Source organism: Rhinolophus hipposideros (assembly GCF_964194185.1).
Source record: "Rhinolophus hipposideros genome assembly, chromosome: 11".
In the NCBI taxonomy this organism is placed as follows: domain Eukaryota; kingdom Metazoa; phylum Chordata; class Mammalia; order Chiroptera; family Rhinolophidae; genus Rhinolophus; species Rhinolophus hipposideros.
The window spans coordinates 52926000-52949787 of NC_138057.1; the positions used below are offsets into that span (position 1 = coordinate 52926000).

Here is a 23788-nt window from a genome sequence, read left to right on the forward strand (position 1 = left end):
TCTGCTGGGCCTCACCCAGTGGCCTATAGTTAGTTACTTTCTTACTTTCATAGATAAATGCCATTTACCCTCTGCCACCATATATAGCTCCTAGCAATTCCTGACCATTGCTTTTCTGGTCCCATTCCACACAATTCTACCTTGTTCTAATCTAATCAAGGTTAGCCCAGATGGTCCTTGAAGACAGGAAATTAGAGCATTTGATAACACTACCTGAATAGAACCAGAGTTTGTGTCTTCTAAGCAGCCTGGAGCTTTCTTTGGGTAATGTTCAGTCAGATAGATAGATTCCCTCTCTTGCCAAGAAACCAAGGCAGACAATAAAACTGCTCACTGTTCCCACACAACAAAACATACAGAAGAGAAAAAGAGAGTAACTTCTGAGAGCAACAGCACAACGAAGGGAAAGAAGACATTCTTAAGAGACACAGGCATTGAACATTCTGAAGAAAATGAATGGTAGTTCAGGACTCCAATAGAGCTGTCCAGCAGAAGAGCAAGAATAGGGATTGCTAGGGCCATTCAAATAATGTTTGTTGAAGACTGTACAGAAAGCGTGAAGTTTGAGTATGGCAGATAGGGAGACAGACTCTTCTGCAATTACAAGGTGTGATGCAAGAAACACACTGCACAAATGCAGATTGTTATCAGCCATAGAAGAATATCAGATCCTGAGTGAAAGCAGAGGAAGAAGATATCGATTCTATCATGATAGAGACAGTCCTTCTAAGCCCCACCTTACTAGTGGTTTCACCAACTTAGTAAGAAACAATGGATATTAATGGCTGAAATTATGCATAACATCTGTAATTTATTGTATGTAATTGTGCTTGATTGTTGTAAACTGTACACAAAACTCATTGAATAGGGTGATTTTGACTATTCTCAATTAACTTTTACCTGTTGTCAATCTAAAGTCCTGAGTAAAATAATTCATGCAAATGTCAATATAAAGACATGCCTGGACTGAAAATGGCATCATTCTGGATTCTGAGACAGGCAGGTGAAGAAAGCTGCCCCTTTATAGAGTGAGACCCGAATAAGGTCTGTCCCTATTTGAGCACGTGAATCCCTGCACGCACAGAATCTATGGGATCCAGGGCTCATGGACATTTAAAATAAAGACATGCTTTTTGGAGGGTGCATGTCATGTCATGTCAACACATTACTGATGACATGCTTCAGGATTTCAAGAATCTGATGATTCTTAAATAAATTAGAATCTCAATACTTTTACTAGTCAATGTTCATTATATAATAACTTAGATGTAAGCTTTGAGGAATACAATTCCAGCTAGGAATAATAACAAATGAGAACAGAGTCCTTGGCATCCTAGCTCCTTATCCCTAGGATTGTATTGTAATGAGAATATTACCACTTATATGGTTTCATTTATAGTATATATATATTTTAAATTTCATGATCTTATAAGGAAAAATAGTCTAAGAATAAATTAAAAGCGTACTGTATGAATGTCCAAATTTTCAAGAATGATTGCATAGCCTGGATGAAAATTGCATGCTCTCTCCATCACCTTGCAATTTGAAGATCTGCAAAATCATGAATAATAAAAAAGGACGTTAAACTTTTCAAGAAATCCAGATGGGTACCAATGTCATTGAGAATTCCTGAGAATCACCTTGATTGCTGCTTCAGACTGGGAGCCTGAATTGAACATTACTTACCAGTTGCAATGTACGGGCTTTAAGTGACAACAGTTTCTATAATTACATTTTAAAATTGTACAGACATTAAGTCCATATTTGTGGCAAATGAAAAACATCCAAACTTTAAAGGGTAACATTTGGTCATTTCACTTGTCAGCCTCTATTTCTGCTTCAACCTTTAAGATTTGGTGCCAGTGTTAACACTAACTTTTGCTGGGATCTTGCAAATCCCTCTCTATTCTGGGCCTTAGGTTTCCCTTCTGCAAAATGAGGGAGTTGTACTACATGTCCCTTTCAGCCATTATTCTAGGGTTTCTTATTCTACAGTCACTGGATGAAGAGAAATTACCAATGAAATCACTGTGCAGCCAGAAGAACGCAAGTTATTACTTGCAGGGCTTGACGCAGGTTAGGAAGAAGGCTTAAAATCTTCGTTTCCCATATTAGGTAGCAGGGAAATGTATCTATTTGTGAGTTGCATTGCTCATCATTTCTACCCTCCTGTCTCCCTTTCCCCCAACACCATGCTATGTTCTAGACACTCAGAGCCAGTGGTTCTTCCTCAATACGTGAGACTCACTTGTCAGTTTCCTTAGCTTCTCTTGTTCCTTTGCCAGAAGATTCCCCTTCTCTATCTAGCAAACTCTTACTCATTCTTTTTGTTTTCCCTCTTAATTTTATATTTTGACATAATTTCAGAAAAAAATTGCAAAATTGGTATAAAGAATTCTCATACACCTTTTACCCAGATTCCCCAAATGTCAACTTTTCCCCATATTTGTATCATCATTCTCCTTTCTTTCTCTCTTCCTCTCCCTTCCCCAACACAATTTTTTCTGATTCTTGAAAATCATTTTCCGATATGACATCCTTTTACTCCAAGTACTTCAGTGTGAATAGCCTAAAATAAGGCTATTCTCTTACATAACCGTAATATAAATATAAAAATGGGGCAAATAACAATCAGTACAGCACTGTCATCAAATCTAGATTTAGTTTGATTTTGCCAATTGTCCCAATGATATCCTTAATGGCAAAAGAAATCCAAGATCATGCATTGCATTTATTACATATCGTGTCACTTTTGCTGTCCTTCAGCGTGGAACAGATCTTCAGTCTTCCTCTGTGTTTATGACACTGACATTTTAAAGAGACAGAGCCAGGTGCTTTGTAGAATGTCCTTCAATTGGTGTTTGTCTGATAGCCTCCTCATGATTATATTCAGATTATGAACTTGCAGTAGGACTACCACTGAAGTGATGTGGCATTCTTCTCAATGAATCACATCTCACTTTTTTTTTAAGTACAAGTCCCTTTTTTTAAGTGAAAGTCCCTCCTCCTGCCACTCCCACTCCCCTCCTCAGAGGTTATTGATTGGTATCCATCCAGTATTTTCTCTATGCATTTATATATACACATATCTATATACAGACACACATATATCCTTTAAAATATTACAAAAACAAATACATACTCAACCTATTGCTCTGCAACTTGTCTTTTTTACACTTAACTTTATGCCTTGGAGATCATTCTATGTCAGTACATACAGATTCATTGCATTCTTTTAAAAGTGTCATAGTTTTTAAAAAATAGTATAGATGGATCCTTGTTTATTTTATTCCCTATTGATGAATATTTGTTTTTTCCATTTTTCTATCATAAATTATCTTTTGACATACATTAAGAACATAGCTCATTTAGTTTTGATAGATACTGTCAAAAAGCTCCCCTAAAAGTCTTTTCCAATATGTATTCCCATCCACCATTTATGAGATCATTTGCATTTTTCTGATTATTAGTGATGTTGAGCACCCTTTTATCATAATTCTGGCCTTTTGGATTTTTTCTGTGAGTTGCCTGTTGGTGTTCTTTGCCATGAGAATGTTGGTTTTGTGGACCACTTATCTGGCCTTTGCCTCTGCAGAAAGCGGCTTCTCCCCTAAGCAGCCAGCTGCTCCCTTCTCCACGTCTCACAACAGCTATTTGTACTCACCCAGCCCTTCATTTGACAGTCATTTCATAGTGAATCCACTCATTCCATAAGCGTTTTCTGTGAGCTCACTTTGTGCGTGGGCTTGGGATAGGTGCTGCGTGTAGAGATAGCAGCTGGTCATCAGTCTCCACCCTCAAAGAGTTCAGTTTCAAAAGACAGCTCTGGGCAGAAAAGAGCATGGGTTTGGGATACAGACAATACTTGGGTTTGAATCTCAGCTGTGTGATTTAGAGCAAGTTACACTAGTTGCAATTTCCATACTAGTGAAATGGGCCCAACACCTCCCTTACACAGCCATTTTGAGGATGGGAGAGACAATGTATCTCAAGTGGCTAGCAAGGGCCTGTTACATAGTAGCCTGTCAGTGAATGAATAGTGATTGAAAGGCAACTGTTAAGAGGTCAAAATGATTAATTCTCAGAGGTTCTAGGTACTACTAATCAATTGGAATAAAAGGAAGTAGCTCCTCCCTCTGCAATGGAAGGGGAAAGACAAGTAATATGTGCTACTCATCTAGACCCTGCCCCATTTTGATTGCCCTCTGCAGCAAGGCAAGCCTCTTTGTCCTGGCCCCTCACCCCAATTTAGCTGCTCACTGTTGATGTAGTAGGGCTGCTGTCCTGGGGAAAGCAGGTGCTTCTTTCCTCAAATAAATAGGCTCTTTAGAACATTCTCTGTAAGAGAGGCTTCAGGATACTTGTGCATGCTGCCATCCATAATCTCAAGAAGTGCAGACCCTAGATAGTGTGAGGTGGAAAGAGAAATACTGGACAACTTCAAAGGGAGAGACTGAGGGACCTAGATTGCAGACACAGTGCTGCCTCTGTTAGGCGACTCTTGGCAAGTCTTTCCTTCTGGGCTTCAGTTTCCCTATCAGTGCTGTAGGAAACTAGATCTCATGATTTCTAAAAGCCATCTAAATGAGAACTTACCATGTAAAGGCAGAGAGTGTGTGTATATACACTACTTTCCTCAGAAAGCTCTTTATCCTTGGGACCTCTACAGCTCTTTATGTCTGTCTTAAGGTCATGGAACACCACACTGCATTCCAGTTATTTGGGAGTATGACATGGTTTCCACCCTGAACTAACAGCTAGTGGATCCACAACTTGTTCTTGGTTTCCTAGAGCCTATAGGGAGTTAGAGCGCCTTCATTCCTTTAAAAACTTTATTGAGTGCTTTTCATCTGCCAAGCATTATGTTAGCTGAAGATACAAAGATAAAATGTCAAAGCTTCTGCCTTCAGGGAGTTCACAATCTAGCTGGGAGACAACTGTAAGAGAAACACAATATAATTGTCTCGATGGAGGTTTGTCCAAAGTGCAGGAGAGCCCAGGGGAAGGAATGCCTGTACTGTCTGGCTGAGTTGGAAGGTTTCTCTGAAAACCCAGGGCTTGAGCAGAGGAAGGTGAATAGGGAGGGGTACGTTAGAAAGACAGGGAGGACTTTCCAGGCAGTGGGAATGCCATCTATGGAGGCTCAGATGTGAGAGGGCATAGTGTGTTCTGGCAACAGCCCAGGATTCAGCATAGTGATGAATAGGGTGGGCAGGTATCAGCCCACGAATTACCCTTTATGCCATCCAAGGGACTCTAGGTTTTATGACATAACCGAAGGTGAGTAAAGCATTCTAACCATGGGGATGTAGTAAGTCTTTGCTGAGTGCATGAGTAGTAGTGGGATGATTGGGCACAGTAATTTGGAGTACGTCCTAACCTGTGGCCTTGAACAACTTACTTCTTTGAATCTGTTTCCTTTTTTTGTGACACAAGAATTAAAAAAATCAACCTCAAAGGGTTGTTAAAATTTAAAAGGGGTCATACATAATACATTTATAGGAGTAAGCCTGGCACTTGATAAAATATTAGTAAGCTATTTTTTAAAGGTAAAATTTGTTTTCTGCAATACGCGTTACCTACACAATCTAGTAACCCTGTGACGCATTTCTTAGCCTGTTTCCTATTCTGCAAAATGGGTTCCCCAATTTTACCTTTTCATTGTATCCTATCTGCCTCCTTAGCACTTACCATAATGTTAATTAAATTTTCTAATTATTCTACCCGGCCAAACTCTTGGATTATAACCAAATTATCTGTACTTTGTTTTCCCAGCTAGACTTGCAGGTCTAAGAGACCAGAGACTTTAAAACATTTAGCAGTTGCGAGCACTGCCTCTCTCTTAACAGATGTTCAGTAAATGTTGGCAAAAAATACCCAATGTCAAGCTTAGCTTTCAGGGCTGTTGCCAAGGGACAACGTATTGATAAAGCGCTTCATTATTTGTAAAGTTGTACCGATGGGTTTATTAAAATAAGTATTAAAATAAGGTGTGAGAAGAGCTTCTCCCTCGCTGGGGAGCCCTGGGTCAGCCGGCCACGCCGCGTCCCGCACCCGCTCTTGTCCCCTGCGCGGGCCTCGGCTCTTCCCCGGCGCCACGTGGCACAGGGAGCGTGTCCCACGCGGTGGAGACAGAAGGCGGTGAAGCACGTTCTGAGCCACGCTGCGGGGCATCATGGGAGATATAGTTTTTCTCGCGGGCACAGAAGGGTGCGAGCTCCCCCCGGCTTTGCCTGGTAAGTAGCATCTCTTCCGCGTAAGTCATTCAAACAAAGTCCCCCTATTACAGATGCAGCCTAGGTATCTTTGACAGAAGCAGTGAAAGGAACGGGGAAAAGCAAGCAAAGCACCCCAAAAGATTATTAGCCGGGAGGGAACGGGTTAACAGTGGGTACGCATGCGCGCCGAGGGTCCGCAGGGTGGGCGGGGACGGAAGACGACTCCTGGGAGCTGTGTTTTCCCCGGAAGTGCCTGCCCTCCTCCCGGGTCCGCGCGGACGCGGTTTCCTTACCTCATTTGTCCTCGCCCCTCCCCGTCCCTCTACGCGTTTTGGTTCCTGGTTGGTGCTTCCTGGTCACGGCCGCGGCAGTGAGTATGTGTGTGACGGACCCCGAGCCGCCGGTGGCCGGGGGACCCCCCGCCCGCCCTCCGCCTCTCCCGCCGGGCTGTGGAACTAGCGCGTGTCCCCTCGCCGGCCTCCGCGTGTCCTGTGTGTCCCCCACGCGTGGCGGGGCGCGGCTCGTGGCCTCTCAGTGGTGCTCTGCCCCACGCTGCTCGGCTGACCCGCTGGGGTGTCCGCCTCTCCCTGCCCGGCCAGAGCCGGAGGTCGTGGTTCAAAGAAAGGCTGGGCACCCCATCGCCTCGGTGGGGTTGGCGGTTCCGCGGACTGTGCCTCCACGGCCCCCGAGATGCTCCTGTCTTTTAGTGAAGCCGGTTAGGTAAACGCGGAGGTCCCGCTGCACCGAGAGGGGGTCCTGCCTGTGAGGACCGAACCGTCCTGGGGCAACTCCCGCTTCTGTTGTCAGAAGCAGCGGCTGCAGCTGTGGGGCCAGAACAGTTTAGGGAGCGCTGTCCCTTCGCCCACGTGAAAGGGGGAGACTTGGCCAGCATTCGCTCAGATTCCCTTTATTCCTCACTCTCAGGAGCCCGCAGGGAACTTCAACTTGAAGGAAGCGCGGCTGGTGCAGGGGGAAAGCGTGCTGGGAGTCAGCAGGCCTGAGGTCCGTGCGCCGCTCGACCATTGATCCGCTGGTGACTCTAGGAATCTCGTCTTGGGGTTCCATTTACCTGTATTTCAGATTACAGGGGTGAATTGTAGGAGGTCTTTTAGGCTCAAAGAATAAATAAGCCTTCTCAAACCCGGTTTCTCTGTCAAATGAGAGCGTTCACTTTAGTGACCCTTGCAGGTATTTTTCCAAAGCTCAACTTTGTGTTTTGCATACTTAGGCCAGCACATCCAAAGACTTGTAAGCGGGTTGTGGGTCTGTTTCAGACAGCATTATGCTTTCGGGACAGTTCGGTATTGCTGTTTTCAAGAGAATCTGAGGGTGGGGAATGGACTGAGGAAGGAGTGGAAACGCCGGTTGTTAGGATAGTTACAAGGATGAGATGCTGAGTAGCAAAAGTTAAAAGGGATTAGGGAAAGGTGAAGTTAAGTGTTTACAGATAGGATTAGTTATTAGAAAAGGACTTTATGTATCCCAAGAACAAACAGCTGGGCTTGCCCGAATAACAAGCATAATTTTCTCCCACCAACATCTGCTGTGTGTGTGTGTGTGTGTGTTTTCTTCCTGGCCATTGTTGCACACATTTGGATTCTGTACCCCAGGCAGAGTTGCTTCAAAGTGGAAGTCTCATTTGAAGAATGGACAAATTTTAACACCAGAGGGAACTTAATACTTTTTTTATATCTGTCACTGTCAGGATAGCTCACAAATTTTAAGTTGAAAATACACTATCTCTGTTAGTCACTTTCCGATGAAAACTGGGTTTAAACTTAAGCTGCAAAGTTGATTTAAATCTCCTTGAGAGGGATACCTAAATTATCAAGTAGAAACATAGGCTAAAAGTTATTTCAAAGGAAGTAAGAGCAAAAGATCCAGAATGACCAATCGGGAGACTGTTAGAGAAGTATTAAAGATTGTGTACTAAAGTCTGAAAGCTTAAATAAGCCTTCAGTTGTGTAGTCTAAAAATTCAATGAATGAACACTGCTCCCACTTTTGAATAGTGAGAGCCTTTGCAGTTATTCTCTACAGCTGTTATATATTTGTTAAGCCATTTTAATTCTTTAGATAAATTTCATTCCCAAACTAATATTTTAGTTTCCTAACATGAGAACCTAAGTCTTTTTTGGTCATGGGATTGCTATAATCTTTGATTACCAACTTGGGAGGCTCCTGAGTGGTAAACTGACAAATGTATGCTTTTTCTTCCAATTAAAATGCTTCTTTGGTAGTTTCTAGAGTTCACTGCAAAGTAAAATGGGTATTTGTTAGGTAAATTTAGGTGTTAGAACCAATTCAAACACCTAAAGGAAGTTTTTTCGTTTTTTCAATCTTTATTTGAAATTATTTAAATTTTTTTAAAAAAAACCTTAGTGAACACTTGGCTAAGAGTCAGGGAAATGTGAATCAATCCTAGCTACGTTCTTAACGATCAGCAAAACCTTGGAGAGGCCTCCTTATCTCTCCAGACCTCAGTTTCCTTATATGTAAATTGAGGATATTGTGTGAGATAATCTGAAAGGTCTCTTCCAGATTTAAAATTCTGTGATTCTCATAGGGACCTTATCTAGTTAAGTGTGCTTGAGAATCGTGTACATTGATCAAAAAGCTGAGAAATCCTCCTGAATCAAGATATATATGTGTGTGTATATATACATATATATATATATACATATATATATATATGCACACACACACACACATACACACACACATATATATTTCATAATCATCCTGAGTATTCCTTATTTTTAAAAAAGTAAATTAAATGCATTTGAATGTAATTAAAGTAGCATAAACCAAAACAGCCTCAGGCAAACCTTAACCCCGGCATACATAAGCTACATAAATAGAAGAGCAAGTTATGCTGAGCACAATTTTCAAGTACAGAAGATACAAAATCCTCTTAAAGGCCATAGGGGCTAAATTGTTAAATTCATTTTTCTACATTTCAGGGAAAAAGATAAACCCTGACACCCAAGGAAGTCAGTTTTTATTACATTTCTGCAGTTTATTTTTGGCATACATTCACAGGTGCGCCCATGGCTCTGTTCTTAATCCCTTTCCTTTGGGATGGCTCCAAGAGTAGTACAAATTTGTAACTCTGTAATTTAGCTCTTTAATTTTTTTCTCTGCTGCACCGGAATTATGTTTTATCTTAGGTCTGCACTGGATCCTCAGGATGGATCCAGTGAGGATTTTGAAGGAAGCATAATTCCGTTGACTTCTTTTAGAATTAATTTACCTATTAAATAAAAAGGGAAGGATTCATCTTTTATTTGAATTCCTCTGAGGCTAACATTTCAATATAAACTGATAAATGCTATGAGCATTATTAGTTAGACAGCCACATTCAACGTGTACGACAGCAGCATAGAAACCTGAGGGACAGTGCAAGAAGGGATTAGGTAAAAAAATATACCTTTTAGAAGCAAAAAGACATTAATAGTTTGTTTTTCCCCCATGTTTATTGAGACCTAATTGACAAATAACATTGTTTAAATTTAAGGTGATTTGATATACGTATATGTAATTACCACACTAAGGTTAGTTAACACATTCATCACCTCATATATTTCCTTTTTTTTCAGTGAGAACATTTGCGATCTACTCTCAGCAAATTTCAAGTATACAGTACAGTATTGTTAACTCAGAACTGAATCATCTCTTTTTTAAAATCCATCTTTATTGAGGTATAATTGACATAACAACATTGTGTAAGTTTAAGGTGTATAACAAAAGTTGGTTTCTTTATTTCTGTAGATTATTTCCATTCCAATAATTCCATTTTTGGCTTTTATTTATTTGATTCTTGGAGTCAGTGTGTTTTATCACCAAAACTACAATCAGAACATCCTGACATTTTGGACAGAGAATTGGTAAACTAAGAAAATGGCTAGTCTTTCTAATTTATATCTGTATAGCTAAAAGGGGAGCAGAAAGAATAAATTGTCATTGTTATTGTTCTCTAGGCTGTCCCTGATTTTTTGAACAAACATGAGTTATTTTTCCAGAGCTCTCATTTTGATCAATATTCCATCAGTACCTAATTGAAACATCTACTGTATAGATTTTTGGTTGATGATATGAGAATAGTTGGAATAGTTGGAGACAAATGTGAAATGCATCCCATCATAATTTCCATATTTTTGGCACATATTAGATTTATCAGGGCTGGAGAACAAATGCCTGATGATTTATTCAGTTATTTGTTCTTCATTGATTCAAAAGACATTTATAGAGGTCTTGTTAAATAACCAGTAACTCTGTTTGGCTTTGGGGATCCATTGTTTAACAAAGTGCATGTAGTTCCTGCCCCTCCTGGTGTATGTGATCTGTGTTTTTAGGAGATTTACTTTGAATTAGTAATTGGAAATGTGTCGTGAATGTTTTGAAATGTAAAGTGTTATGGAAGCCTGTAAAGGAGAATGCTTAATTTAGTCTGGTGGGTCAAGGGAAGTTTGCTTCCCTGAGGAAGTGATGTTTAAGCTGAGTTGAAAAATGAGTAGGACTTCATATGCTCACAGTAGAAAATTAGAGTTCTAAAGCTAAGAGTTTTGCCTCAATTTTAGGTCCTTAGTAAGTTTGTATTTCATACACATCTTTATAGCTAGCACAGAAGTGAACCAGGTTTATCATTTTTTTTTGTGTGTGTGTGTGTGTGTGTGTGTGTGTGTGTTTTAGTCAGTGATCAGAAAGCCATGAGATTAGTTTTTAAATTGAGAATAAAAATCTACATAAAAACAGTAAATATAGTTGTTACCTGTTATAGATTTTAGTCATGGCTGAAGTAATATTCCTGGATGAGAATATATACCTGAAAAGGTGAGATCTAGAACCAGGGAGAATATGAAGAATGGATGGAATAGTGAGAATTACCTAAAATATTTTTGTGATTTTTAAAATCACAGAAAAAGTATTTGGTGTCTGAGCCAGTGGATCTCAAACCTGTTTTCCCTTTCCAACATACCTGCAAAATATGACATTTTCATTCATAACTATAACTCAATTTGTTGGTAGTAATTTTCATTTGGGAAAGGTAGGCATTATTAGAGTAGATTTTAATAGGATTTAGAAATTCTTGAAAAACAGGTGCTGTAAGAGTCAAAGGTATTTTAATATGTCATTGAGAAGAATGATGACCTTTATATAAAAGTTAGTTCTAAGAGATGATAACATTATGCATTAAACAGGTATGATCTGAGCTTTTAAAATACATTTCTTTGTATGACTTTCTGTTTTCCAGCATCAAAATTACTGACTTTCCATGATGTTTGGTGGTTATGAGACTATAGAAGCCTATGAAGATGACCTTTATCGTGAAGAGTCATCTAGTGAACTGAGTATTGATAGTGAGGTGGAATTTCAGCTCTACAGCCAAGTTCATTATGCTCGAGATCTTGATGATGTCATCAGGGAGGAAGAACATGAAGAAAAGAACTCTGGGAACTCTGAACCATCCAGTAGTAAACCAAATCAGAAGAACTTAATTATCCTTTCAGATAGTGAAGTCATCCAATTATCAGATGGGTCAGAGGTCATCACTTTGTCTGATGAAGATAGTATTTATAGATGTAAAAGAAAGAATTTTAGTGTCCAAGCAAAAGAAAAAACCCAAGGTCCTCCTGCTTCTCTTCATCCGAATGAGTTGGATGATAAGAAATGCAAGAGGGGTAGTGAGAAGCCTAAACCTGAAAAGAGATCGGGTACATTCCGAGACGTCATGATTATAGAGGTCAGTTCAAGTGAAGAGGAAGAGAGCACCATTTCAGAAAGTGACAACGTGGAAAGCTGGATGCTGCTGGGATGTGAAGTTGATGATGATAAAGATGATGATATCCTTCTCAATCTTGTGGGATGTGATAACTCTGTTAATGAAGGTTAGTATCATGTTGGCCATTTTGAAAAGTAGTATCATCTTTAGAAGACTGCTTTCCTAGACAAAAGACCGATAGCATGTGCTCCTTTTAATTCCTCACCTTTTGATCTTGTTTTTTGCTTTGTTTCTCATGAGACTTTCTTTCCAATGGCTACTCTAATGGGAGTCTGCCTGAACATCAGAAAGAGTATGTCAGAATGTCAAAGACACTGTGCTTCTGCTGTAAGCAATTTCCTAGCTGCTTCTTCCTGTTTGGCTAGAGCCAATTCTGGATCTGAAATCTTAGTTCCCCTCTCTTTGTGCTTGGTACACAGGTGAGTATTCCATCCACCTCTGACATTGGTCCTGTGCTCTCAGCCAAATTGGATGGGACTGCCCCTTCCTAAGAGATACGCTTACCCGAGAGTTAGCCAGGTAGCAAGTAAGCATGGGGAATGCCTGGTACATAGAGGATATGGAATTGGTATTAAGATTTCAGAAACTCCACAGTCAGTAAAGTAGGAAACTGTGAAAAGCTGTAAGTACGGTAGACTGTAGGAGAGAATGTAAATTCTGAGAACCACGTCATTGAGGATTGAAATTTTGCTGTTAGCTTTGTCTCCTCTGTCACATGTAGTCATCTGGTATTGAGCTTATCCTTTTAAAAAGTCCCTTTTATTTCTCACCCTTTATGCCTAATGCCTAGTCTCTTGCAATAGTTTCCTAAATGATCTTTTTTTATATCTTCCCCGCACACTGTGGTTAAACTAATGGTCTTGAAATGCCCTTTTACTCGTGGTACTGGATTGCCATTCCAAAATCGTTCATGGTACCCACTTGTCCTCAGAGGAAATGATGACATTGAATATAGATCATGCTTTGGAGATCCAGAGATTGACAAATCTTTTTTTTTTTTTTTTTAGGAACCAGATAGAAAATATTAAAAAAAAAAAAAAAAGAAAAGAAAATATTTTAGGTTTCTAGACCGTAGGGTCTCCTAACTACTTTGCCCTTATTGTGGGCATAATACCTAAGAAATGGGATGATTATTCTAACCAAATCTTATTTATAAAAACAGGTGTCTGCCTCAGGCCGTAGTAGGTCAACCCTGAGACTCAGACAGCAAAAGGAAGAAAAGAAATAGAACATAGAGCAAAATCAAGTAAAGCTTTGTCAGAGTAAGGGAGATCTGATAATGTTTTTAGGTAGAAGGGAAAAAATTATGAGGAAGGTGAGGAGATTAAACCTGTTTGTGGATTGGGGAAGGCAAGTAAGAGATGGGGTCAGATCTACATGGCTGAATTAGTTTTTTAAAAGGGAAGAGACACTCATTAAATTGCTAAATTACCAAATATTTGTAGAGGTAGAAAAGAACTGCATTATCTTGAGGGGATGTTTGTATTTATTTTTATTGAGGTAAAATTAACAAAATTAACCATTTTAAAATGTTCAATTCGGTGGCAGTTAGTACATTCAGAATGTTGTGGAACAATTACATCTAGTTCCAAAACATTTTCACTGCATCCAAAGGAAACCCTGCACCCACTGAACAGTCACTTCCATTCTTTCCACCCCGAGGCTCTGGCAACCACTAATATGTGTTCTGTCTCTATGGATTTACCTATTCTGGAAATTTCATGTAAATAGAATCATGCAATATGTGAGCTTTTGTGTCTGGCTTTTATATAGCGTAATGTGTAGCATGTATCCGTACTTCATTCCTTTTTTAAGGCTGAATAATATTCCATTTTACGAAGATACCACATTTTGTATATCCATTCATCTGTTGATGGACATACGGGTTGTTTCCACCTTTTGGCTGTTGTGAACAGTGCTACTGTGAACATTCATGTTCAGGTTTTTATTTGAATACCTGTCTTGGTTATTCTTTTGGGTATATACCTAGGAATAGAATTACTGGTCTTTCTGTTTCATTTTTTTAAGGAATTGCCAAACTATTTTCCACCAAGTGCCTGCACCATTAGGCGTTCCCACCTGTAATGTAGGAGGGTTCCACTTAATTGCATTGTTTTTAACGATAACTTGTCATGTTGCACTTTTCTGTTTGATTTGCTGATAGCTCTTTGTTACTTCTTATAGTTTTTTTCTCTTAGTATGTATGTATTTATGTATGTATGTATGTATGTATGTATGTGTGTTTTAGCTGTTGCTTATGTTGGCTTATGGTTTTTTAGAATAACTTTTTTTTGCATAAATTTTTTTTACGTATTTTCATCTACTTTTAGTTTTTAAAGAAAATGGTTCATTCTTAGGTATGTATTTCTTTAAAGTTTAGTGTGTGTGTGTGTGTGTGTGTGTGTGTGTGTGTGTATGTATGTGTATTAGTACAAACATTTGATACAAGACCTAAGTAATTCCAAGTAATTCTTGATTTCAGACATTCATTGTATGTTCCTATTATCCGTATTGAAATTTATCCCTGCTCTTTGCTCCTAGAATTTGTGTTTTTGTTCTAGCCAAATTGAAACAAATTCAGCAATTCTGTAAATCAACTTCCTTGACTCTTGTGAACTTTTAGAGATAATTCAAATATGTATCTCTGTTTTATTTCCTTGATCTGCTAACGCCATAATCCTATTTCTTTCCAGTTAATAAGTAGTACATTCAGTACTGACACCTATTTGGGGGTGTTGTTACTCTTTACCCATTATTATCTAGTTCATAAATAGGTCTGGGGATAGGTCTGGTTCAGTTTACGTAATAGTCTTTAGAGAAAAGACTTTTTATGTCAGTGGAAGTTTGTGGAAATTCTGGCATATTTTTGAAATTAATGATTGTTAAACAGCAGTAATAGCTATTTTGTGTACTGCTCTCCCTCCCATCAAAACCCCCCAAACTGGCATATTTAAAATATTAATAGGATATAAGAAATAATAAACTCCTTGAGGGCAGGTCTTTTCCATATTGAGAAGCCTCCTTATTTTATTTAGAGTAATTCCTTGAAATATATATATATATATATATTACTTTGTTTTTCATTAATTGCTAAATGAGAAAACATTTATTGAGCATCTACTCTATGTAGGATACATAGAGGGGATTTAAAGTGGTAAAAAATATAGTTTTAGCCTTAAATGGCTTGTGCTTCATTGAAGAGACAAAATGTAATGAGAAGCTAAGTAATTTATGGAGGTCTCTTCTTAACCATGGGAGTTAAGTCTCTCAAAATCCTGGTGATACATGTGGTTGAAAACTTAACACTTTACAAAAAATAGGATTAGTGAATTTTAGGTAGTACATGAGCGTATGATGGACTATATAAGTACATACACATTTCCCATTTACTATTAAATTTGTAGTAATGAGTATAGCACCACTCTTGCTTTGTGGAAAATTGAGGCTGCCTTACTACTTCAGTTTCAGTGAGATGTTTACGTATTTGTTTTGTTTTACTACACAATTAGTGATAATATACAAGCAGGAAGATAATATACAATTAGGAGGAATTTTTTTTCCCCCCTTTCTGTTATCCCTCTAAATGTTCAATACTTTTCTGATTTTCTGATTTGAATTTGTCTATTAGTTTCCTACGGTTCAAGCGAGGCCTTGGGGATGTAACATTTATGTGATGTGTTCTTTCCTCAGGTCATACGGTTTTAAGTGAGGGCTTTGCTCATAAGTTCATGCCAAAACATAGGCCGTCAGTGCCTGTTACATCTGGCTCTCAGCTCTCTCCACTGGCATATAGGATCTTAGTTCTAAGGTCTAGGCTTCCATATCCTTCACTTTCTTTACACTTTCCTAAGGCTTTTTGTATAAACGATGCCTACTCTGTCATTTGTTTTCCTTTTAAAATTCTCACCCTTCACTCTTTTATTATCTTCAGTAGGAGTGACTTGCAATTCTCATATATTGGAAAGGCAGATCTGGTTGAAGAAAAGATGCACTAGAAGAAATTAGCATGTTTTTTAAATTTGTGTGAGGGATCTCAAGTTTGGGAAGGATTATTGTATAAGACAGCTAAATGATGGGGAGACAATAAGTACTATCAGAATTATAGAGGAATAATCAGTAACTTATTTTCCTGCATAGGGAAGGGATATTAATTAGCTCTAGGAGTAATTGCTAACTTTGTTAATTTTTTATTATGAAATTTTAAAGAGTGTAAGAATAGAATGTTATAATGGACTCAGTGTTCCATAAACCAGCTTCAACAATTATCACCTTATGACCAATCTTTCTCATCTATAACTCCATGCCTTGTATTATTTTGAAGCAAATCACAGATACATTGTTTCATTTCTTCATATGTATACATATACATACATATATGCATTTTAATATGTATTTCTGAAAGGTAAAGATTATTTTTAAGACACAATCATCATCATTATCACACCTAAACAAATTGCCAATAATTCTTTTATCATTAAATAACCAGTCTGTGTTCACATCTCCACAGTGGGCTCTTAATTTTTTTTCTTACAGTTTATTTGCATCAGATGTAATTGGTTGATAACTTGTGTGTCCTTTATAGTTCCTCCTTTATCTCCTGTTTTTTTTTTCTTCTTTGTAATTTAATTGTTGTACTAGTTGGATTATTTGTCCTCTGGAATTTCCTGTAGTCTGAATTTTGTGGTATTATGTAACATACTCCACTGTCCCTTGTATTTCCTGTGAATTGAAGTTAGATATAGAAGCTTGATTAAATTCAGGTTTCTCTCCCTGTGATTAAGCCATCAACTAGATACATAGATACGTTCATTTGTTTCATTTTGCTTTTGCTATGTTTATTTTTCAGTATAACCTTTTAAAAACTTAACTTGCTTTATATGTAAAATGTTTATAAGGCTTCAAATTCAAATCAACAAGACAAGGAAAAATATAGTCAGAGGAGTCTTCTATCCAGTCTTCACCCTGTTCCAGCCCGTCCCCTTGTGGGTAAATACCGTGTTTCCCCAAAAACAAGACCTAGCGGACAATCAGCTCTAATGGGTCTTTTGGAGCAAAAATTAATAAAAGACCGGGTCTTATATTATAGTAAAATAAGACGTCTGGCTAGGTCTTATTTTTGGGGAAACACGGAATTAAGAGAAAATTGATGGGTTGCCTTTCCTTACATTTAAAAAAATATGAACAGATCGGTATATGTCTTTGTACCCTCTTTCCGCCATCTTAAAGAGTAGCATACTATCTACACTATGCTCTGCCTTGTTTTTTTCTGTTAACAATGTGTCTGGAGATCAGTCCATATTAGTATGTAAAGATATTTTTGTTTCTAGGACTATGGACTATTTCTCTGTCTTCTACTAATCTGAGCTGGACACAGGCACATAACAAATACTCTTCGTAAGTGAATGAATAATAATTTAGAATAGTTGATGAATCATATACTTGTTTTAGTCTTAAAATGTATTTTATTTTTTTAATTAAATTAATTGGAGTGACATTAGTTAATAAAATTATATAGATTTCAAGGGTACAATTCTGTAATACATTATCTATATATTGCATTGTGTTCACCACTCAAAGTCAAACGTCCCTCTGTCACCATATATTTGATCCCCTTCATCCTCTTCTATCACCCCCCCCACCCCCTCTTAGACTCTGGTAATCACTGGTAAATTGTTGTTTGTGTCTATGAGTTTTTGTTTCTTTGTTTGTCTTGTTTGTTGGTTGCTTTCATTTTTGTACCCCACATATGAGTGAAATCATGTGGTGCTTGACTTTTTCTGCCTGACTTCTTTCACTTAGCATGGTAATCTCAAGATCCATCCATGTTATCACAAATGGCAGTATTTCATCTTTTCTAATGGCTGAGTAATATTCCATTATGTAATATATATGTGCCATATCTTCTTTATCCAATCATCTGTCAAAAGGCACTTCAGTTGTTTCCGTGTCTTGGCCACCAGGAATAATGCTGCAGTGAACATAAGGGGTACGTGTATCTTGATGGATGTTTCCAGATTTAAAATGTATTTTAAACAAATGTATAATAGTCTAATTCTACTTTCAGAAGCATGCTTTGTCCTTATTCCTGGTCTTAATGTTTCTTTCTCCTAATTTCGAAAGACTTAGATTTAGCAAAAAATAGGTTTATATTTTAAAAAGAGAATACCTTTTGAGAACACATTTTTAAAAGTTCAAGAAGAAATCACACTAATTCATATATGTGACTGTTATGGTGTAAAATTTGACAGTAATATAGAGCTCCTTCAGTTTGTGCAATTTGGCACATTGCTTATTTAGTTTGGCAGCGTTCAAAGTAGATACATAGCACATTTTAGATGAATTTAATTGAAGTTCTACTTTTGTGTATAGAGTTGTGTTCTTGATACAGTTCTACATGAAGTTGAAGTGAAATTATGGCTTGATAAAAGTAAAGTCACAGCTTTTGAAATTGAAGTAAAACTACAGCTTTTAACAATTTAGGGCAGTGAGTCTTTTAACTGTTTTTTTTTGTGTGTGTGTGTCAAGTCCCTTTCCCCGCTAAAACATATTCACATAAAACTTTTGGATACAATTTCAGAGGATGAAGTACTTTCTAACAGGCAATTGCTGAATCCTTGGCATTTATTCATCTAAGACTTGGTAACATTAACAATTTGAGTAGAGTGGGTGACCTGTTTGAATTTCAGTTTTTCAAATAAGTCATATTTGATCAGGGTCTTTCCGTTTGCTGTTTCCTTCTACCTGGGTCAGTCTCTACCTTGCCTGGCTGATACCTAACTCAGGTCTCAATTTGAAGTTTACTTGTGAGTGAGGTAACAGACAGACGGTCTCAATTAGTGGTAGTTATTAGGTCTGTTAGAGCCCTGTAGTTGACTAGGTATGATTTTGGGTAACTTAATTTCTGTATTGATAAAATAATCAATTTTATTTCATTAAGGTTATGAAGCAAAAATGTGACAATGGATAGACTAAATTAATGTAACAGGGAAATATTTTGACAAAACTCTTCTCAGATTGGTTTTGGTCATTGTGCCAGCATTGGCGTATAGCTTCCACTTGGTTTTTTTTTTAAACTAAAAGTTCCCAAGTTTTTTGTGAATTGAAGTTGTTTCTGTGAACTGTCTCTATGGCAGTTTCCTTAACTAAATTTTACTTGATTTGGTGACATTTTATGATCTAATTAAAACTAAATCTGAAGTCTTAAAATCAATCCAACAATTACTTGCTTCCAATGTATAAGCCATTATACCATTAAGATTTTGGGATTCAAGAATTGCTATATAGAAACCTTAAAATGTGTGACAATATGGAAATGTGTAATACCAGAGTTAAATATATTTCTACAAATGTAAGAGATGCTCAGCACAGTACATAAACATTTCCCAGGTGAATAGACTAGATTTTTCAAAAAAAGATTACTGTGGATAGGCAAAGTACAAGACTGAATTAAAAGGAAGCCCTTTGATTGAGTCTTGAAGAATGGATAAGATTTCAAGTTCAGGTTAAATGCAAGGAGAAAGAATAGAAGCTGAAAATCTGAATAGAAACATAAGACTGTATGGTACCATTAATGTTTAACTAATGATTTAATATGTGGTTGGGTATGTTTAAACATTTTAATAGCATGTCTTTTGTAGACACCACCTCAGCCAAAATGAGAAAGGGTGTTTATATTTTGTTTTTCTTCAGAATGTTGTTGGAAGATTTTTTGGTCATTATTTTGTTCCAGCGTTATCCATCTGTTTCTTGCTTATATAGCTCCTTTAAAAAAATTGGATATTTTGTGTAACTTTGTGGCAGATAGAAAAATTCTCTCAAAGGGACCAAGAACTGTAAGTTACTCAAAGGACGTGACCAGCTGTTTAAAGTGTATTTTATGTAGGTCTGTTCAAAGGAGAGCACGTCTGAAACTAGAGCCTTGGCATCTCATAGCTGTGGGCGTCCTTACCGTCTTTTTACAGAGAAAAGGAACATATTCTGTTAGTTTGGGAGCATTAATCAATTAAACTTTGTTTTCAGCACTCCTCAAATGTTTCAGGTAGTGTTCAGCCTTCCCCTCCTTCTGTATGCATCAGACAACCAGTCAGCTTAATTTCAATAAACAGAGTTTCCTGAGAGATCTTTTGGCCTAATGGGTCATAAGAGTGGGCTGCTGTTTGACCTTTTCCCACTGATGTATAGTTTAATTTCTGCCTTATAACTGAAAAATGGCCAGATGCTGGAGTTGCAGTGACGGAGAGCATCCAGGAGCTCCCGCCCCGATGTGCTCAGCTTTCGTAAGCCTGTGCGACACAATTCCTAAAGCTGCTTCTGAACTGTGTCTCTAGTTGTAGCATGTCACCTTACACGTAACTATTGTCAGGGCATCTTTTTATTTAATTTCTAATTAGCATAATGACTTGAGCTGTGTTATTCACTGTTCCATGGTGAAGTTGTCATAGGGAGAGGAGAAATAAAAATGTTCAATTTCAACTTTACTTGTGAATGGAGTGAAGTTTGAAAGCCTTTTTTATGGCCATTGTTCAGCAGACTGAAAATCTCATTAGAAATCCCAGAAATGCTAAGGCAGCTTTGGGTTGGACTTTAATAACATTTTGGAATTATTATCACATTTCATTTGTTGATATTGTATGTCGCTAATTTCTGTGATTTCACTGTCGATCAGCAAGTTAGCTATGCATTCTTCCAAAGTCAATTTATGACTTTTAGTCTAAATTTATTTACAGTAGCTTTTCTTTGCAACAGTGATAAGTACCTAAGGAGAGGATTAAATTTTACTTTTTTTTTTTGACATTTCTTTTACGAACTTGATTTGATTTTCACATATGATATACTAAATTTGTTAGAAACTGCTTAATAGGAAAAAATACCATAATACATATTTGTTGAACTAATGACTTCGTTTAGTGCCATTACAATATTCTCATCTACAGGTTTACTTTTTTTTTTGAATGGAGAAGCATAAAATTAGATGGACATTTTCATTGTTATCTATTTGTCATAGGTACTTCAGTACTGATGGCTGGGTAGAGTCTTTAAATGTGATTTTTTTTATAGTTGTTTGCTATAAAAGTAATGTATTGCATATAGTGATCACTTGTCTAAGAAGATAAGTATAATTTCTAGACAGTATATTTTTATGGTCCGAGGTAAATTTGATGAGAACTACGTATGACTACACCCTAAAACATTTTTGAAAAGAAGTACAGAATGGAGAACATTTACTCTTTTTCCTTGTTAAGAGTAAATGCCATTCAGATAGTTCCTATCTTTAAATAGGAGATCCTGTTTTTAAGACTTTGCTAAATTTATAGTTAATTTCCAAGTAGTTTACTGATCTGTTAACATTTTCATAGTTGTTAACACTTAATGAAATAAAAGTGTTGATGTAATGGAAGTTTTGCAGACAAAAGTTTTTAATCTCTCAGTCCTTGTTCATCTTTGTTTTGTTATAAATTAAAGTAATTGTCATGATTAAGTTTTTGACATTTTGAGTTATTTGCCAGATTGTGTTGATTCTACTTAAGAATAAAGAAAAATAAAGAAAAATGTTTTAATTGAGAATCCAACATGCGGAAGGTCACATTTTTTTAAGTTACACAGAAAAACTTAAGAATATCTAAAGGAATAAATTTGACTTGTTTTTTAATCTTGATCTGATACCATTAGCTCTGGATAGAGGTGTAATTATGGGGATAAAAATTATTTTTGTGATACAGATTTGGATTCAAATGTAAATGAAATGTGATAATAATAGATTATTTAAAAGTAGATCTTATTTGCTAAATGTGTAACTGTTATTTCTGTGACATTTTTACCTTAGGATTTCAGCTTTTTGTCATAGTTTTGAAAATTAGTCAATGGTGGACTTGAGAGCATCTGCTCTTATCCCCATCTTTTGCAAATGAATTTTAGGGAAAGATAGCATAATTGTATAATGGGAAAATAATTTGTACTCGCCCCCCCTCCCCCCCGCTTTTACCTAAATATGTAGTTTATTTATAATTACCTCAAGATGAAAGAATGGCTGTTTAGAGCTACATATTTAGAGTAAGTGTTTCATTGGCAATTCCCTTGAAGTGCGAGGGCCACATTTGATTTTGCTTTGTAACTGAATAGTGCCTGTAACAGAATTATCTACTCTAGGAAGGGAAAGCCCCAATTTGTAGAAAACTTTTCAATACTCTTTCCATATTTGTAGTTAATGAGAAATTCTAAAGATGTAGGAAGCAGACGGGTTACAGCTGATAAATAAGATTATTAAAGTAATTGAAAAATTATGCTTTGAAAAGTCAGGTGAGAGGAATTCAGGAGATAGAGGAAAATGGTAAACAAATTTAACTGAAGAAAGGAGGTTTTATTTAAAGAAAAGGTGTGCAAGCACATTTATTCTGTAACTTACTCCTTATATTGCACAAATCATTTTTTAGTGTTAAATGACTGGATTTAAGCAAAAGTGAACTTTTGTCTGTGGTTTTGTTTAGAAATAACATTACTTTCTACTTTTAAGGAGGATTTTAATTGCCGATGAAATTTCATTGTTGTCCTAATAAACACTTGAAAATTACCTCATTCCCATGAAATTAGCATTATGCTTTTCATTCAGTATCCTAAATCTACTCACGCTATTTTGGTTTTCTTTAAAAATGATATAAATTCTGTGGGAGTATAAATATAACTTAAATATTGTTGTAAATATGTCCTAATTTTAATCTGGTATGATTGATTTTTATGTGCATGAAATAGTTCCCTAAAAAGGTTCATAATATTCAACCTAAATGTTTTTGGATAGGTGATTTTCTCGTAAAAATTCATCAAATTGTGGAATATTTGTATTGGCTTTTAACACCATGACTGTTTTGGTTGTTGTAGAAGTCTCTTTATTCGTCTGTTTGAGATGTTCTGGTTTGGGGCATTTCCTTTATTATCAGACTTAATAGGTGAAGTGTAGTGGTTGTACCACTGATCCTCTGATTTTTAAGTCATTTTGGTTACTTAAAACTACCTTTGGTATATAGTTCTTTACGGGATAGTCAAAGAGGAGTTGTGTTCTGCTGTGTGATCCCGCCACCCCTTAGGTTAACATCAGGAGTGAAGGGTCTTAATCTCTGACTTTTCTTCCTTTTGTTAAAATTTTCAATTGCTTTAATGTTGTTTAAATATGGAAGGAGGTAGAGTTGTGAAGCAAATTTCTCTCAAATGCTGAGATTTAGTAATTCTCAGTATTAGTCAATGGGAATTCTATCTTCCTTTAGATATATCACATACATAACATAACGTATATTTTGGTTTAAGGGGAAAAATCTTTATAGTATAATGTGGATAGTTATTATTTTTTAAAATTAATAAAACTAATAAAGTTTGTTTGGGAATCTCAAAAGATCTTTAGTACCGTGGTGTACCTGCAACCTCAGCAGTCCCTTTTTATCTATACAGATTTCCCTGCCTTTTGTGGCCGTTTGCTCTAATTTAAATTTCCCATGGCTTTGGGTTTCAGACTTGGTTTTCTGCAAGAGTGCCCATGCTTACATGGTCATATATTCTGGGTGACTTTTCCACTTTTTCTTTTTTGTTATTTTGTTGATTGCTAAAGGGAAAGAGGGTTTTTTTTTTTTAGTTTTTTTTTTTTTTAACTTGTTTCTTTGTTTTGATCTTTCTTCCTTAGCCCATCTATTTGTGTGTTGTTTTGTTTTGTTTTGCAGATTGGGAAGAATTAGTGTGTGGATTTAGATCCATAGGGACTAGCAGGGAGAACTAATTTTGTTCTTGGTTTTGTTTTCTTAATAACA

The 23788-nt window shown here is 36.9% G+C and overlaps 1 protein-coding gene across 7 annotated transcripts in view; it reads left to right on the forward strand.

Annotated features, from left to right (window-relative positions):
- Positions 1–6473: 6473 nt before the first annotated feature.
- Positions 6474–23788, forward strand: part of ZCCHC7 (zinc finger CCHC-type containing 7) — a 206966-nt gene continuing 189651 nt past the window's right edge. The window contains exons 1-4 of one of the 7 annotated variants that reach the window (XM_081067780.1): positions 6474–6588; positions 7143–7220; positions 9817–9918; positions 11472–12105. In XM_081067780.1, coding sequence (XP_080923906.1) covers positions 11493–12105 — 613 coding nt within the window. In that variant the 5' untranslated portion in view covers positions 6474–6588; positions 7143–7220; positions 9817–9918; positions 11472–11492. Of the gene's footprint in view, positions 6593–7142; positions 7221–9816; positions 9943–11471; positions 12106–23788 lie in introns of all 7 variants that reach the window. The other 6 variants (XM_081067785.1, XM_081067779.1, XM_081067781.1 and 3 more) reach the window with 6 other exon arrangements.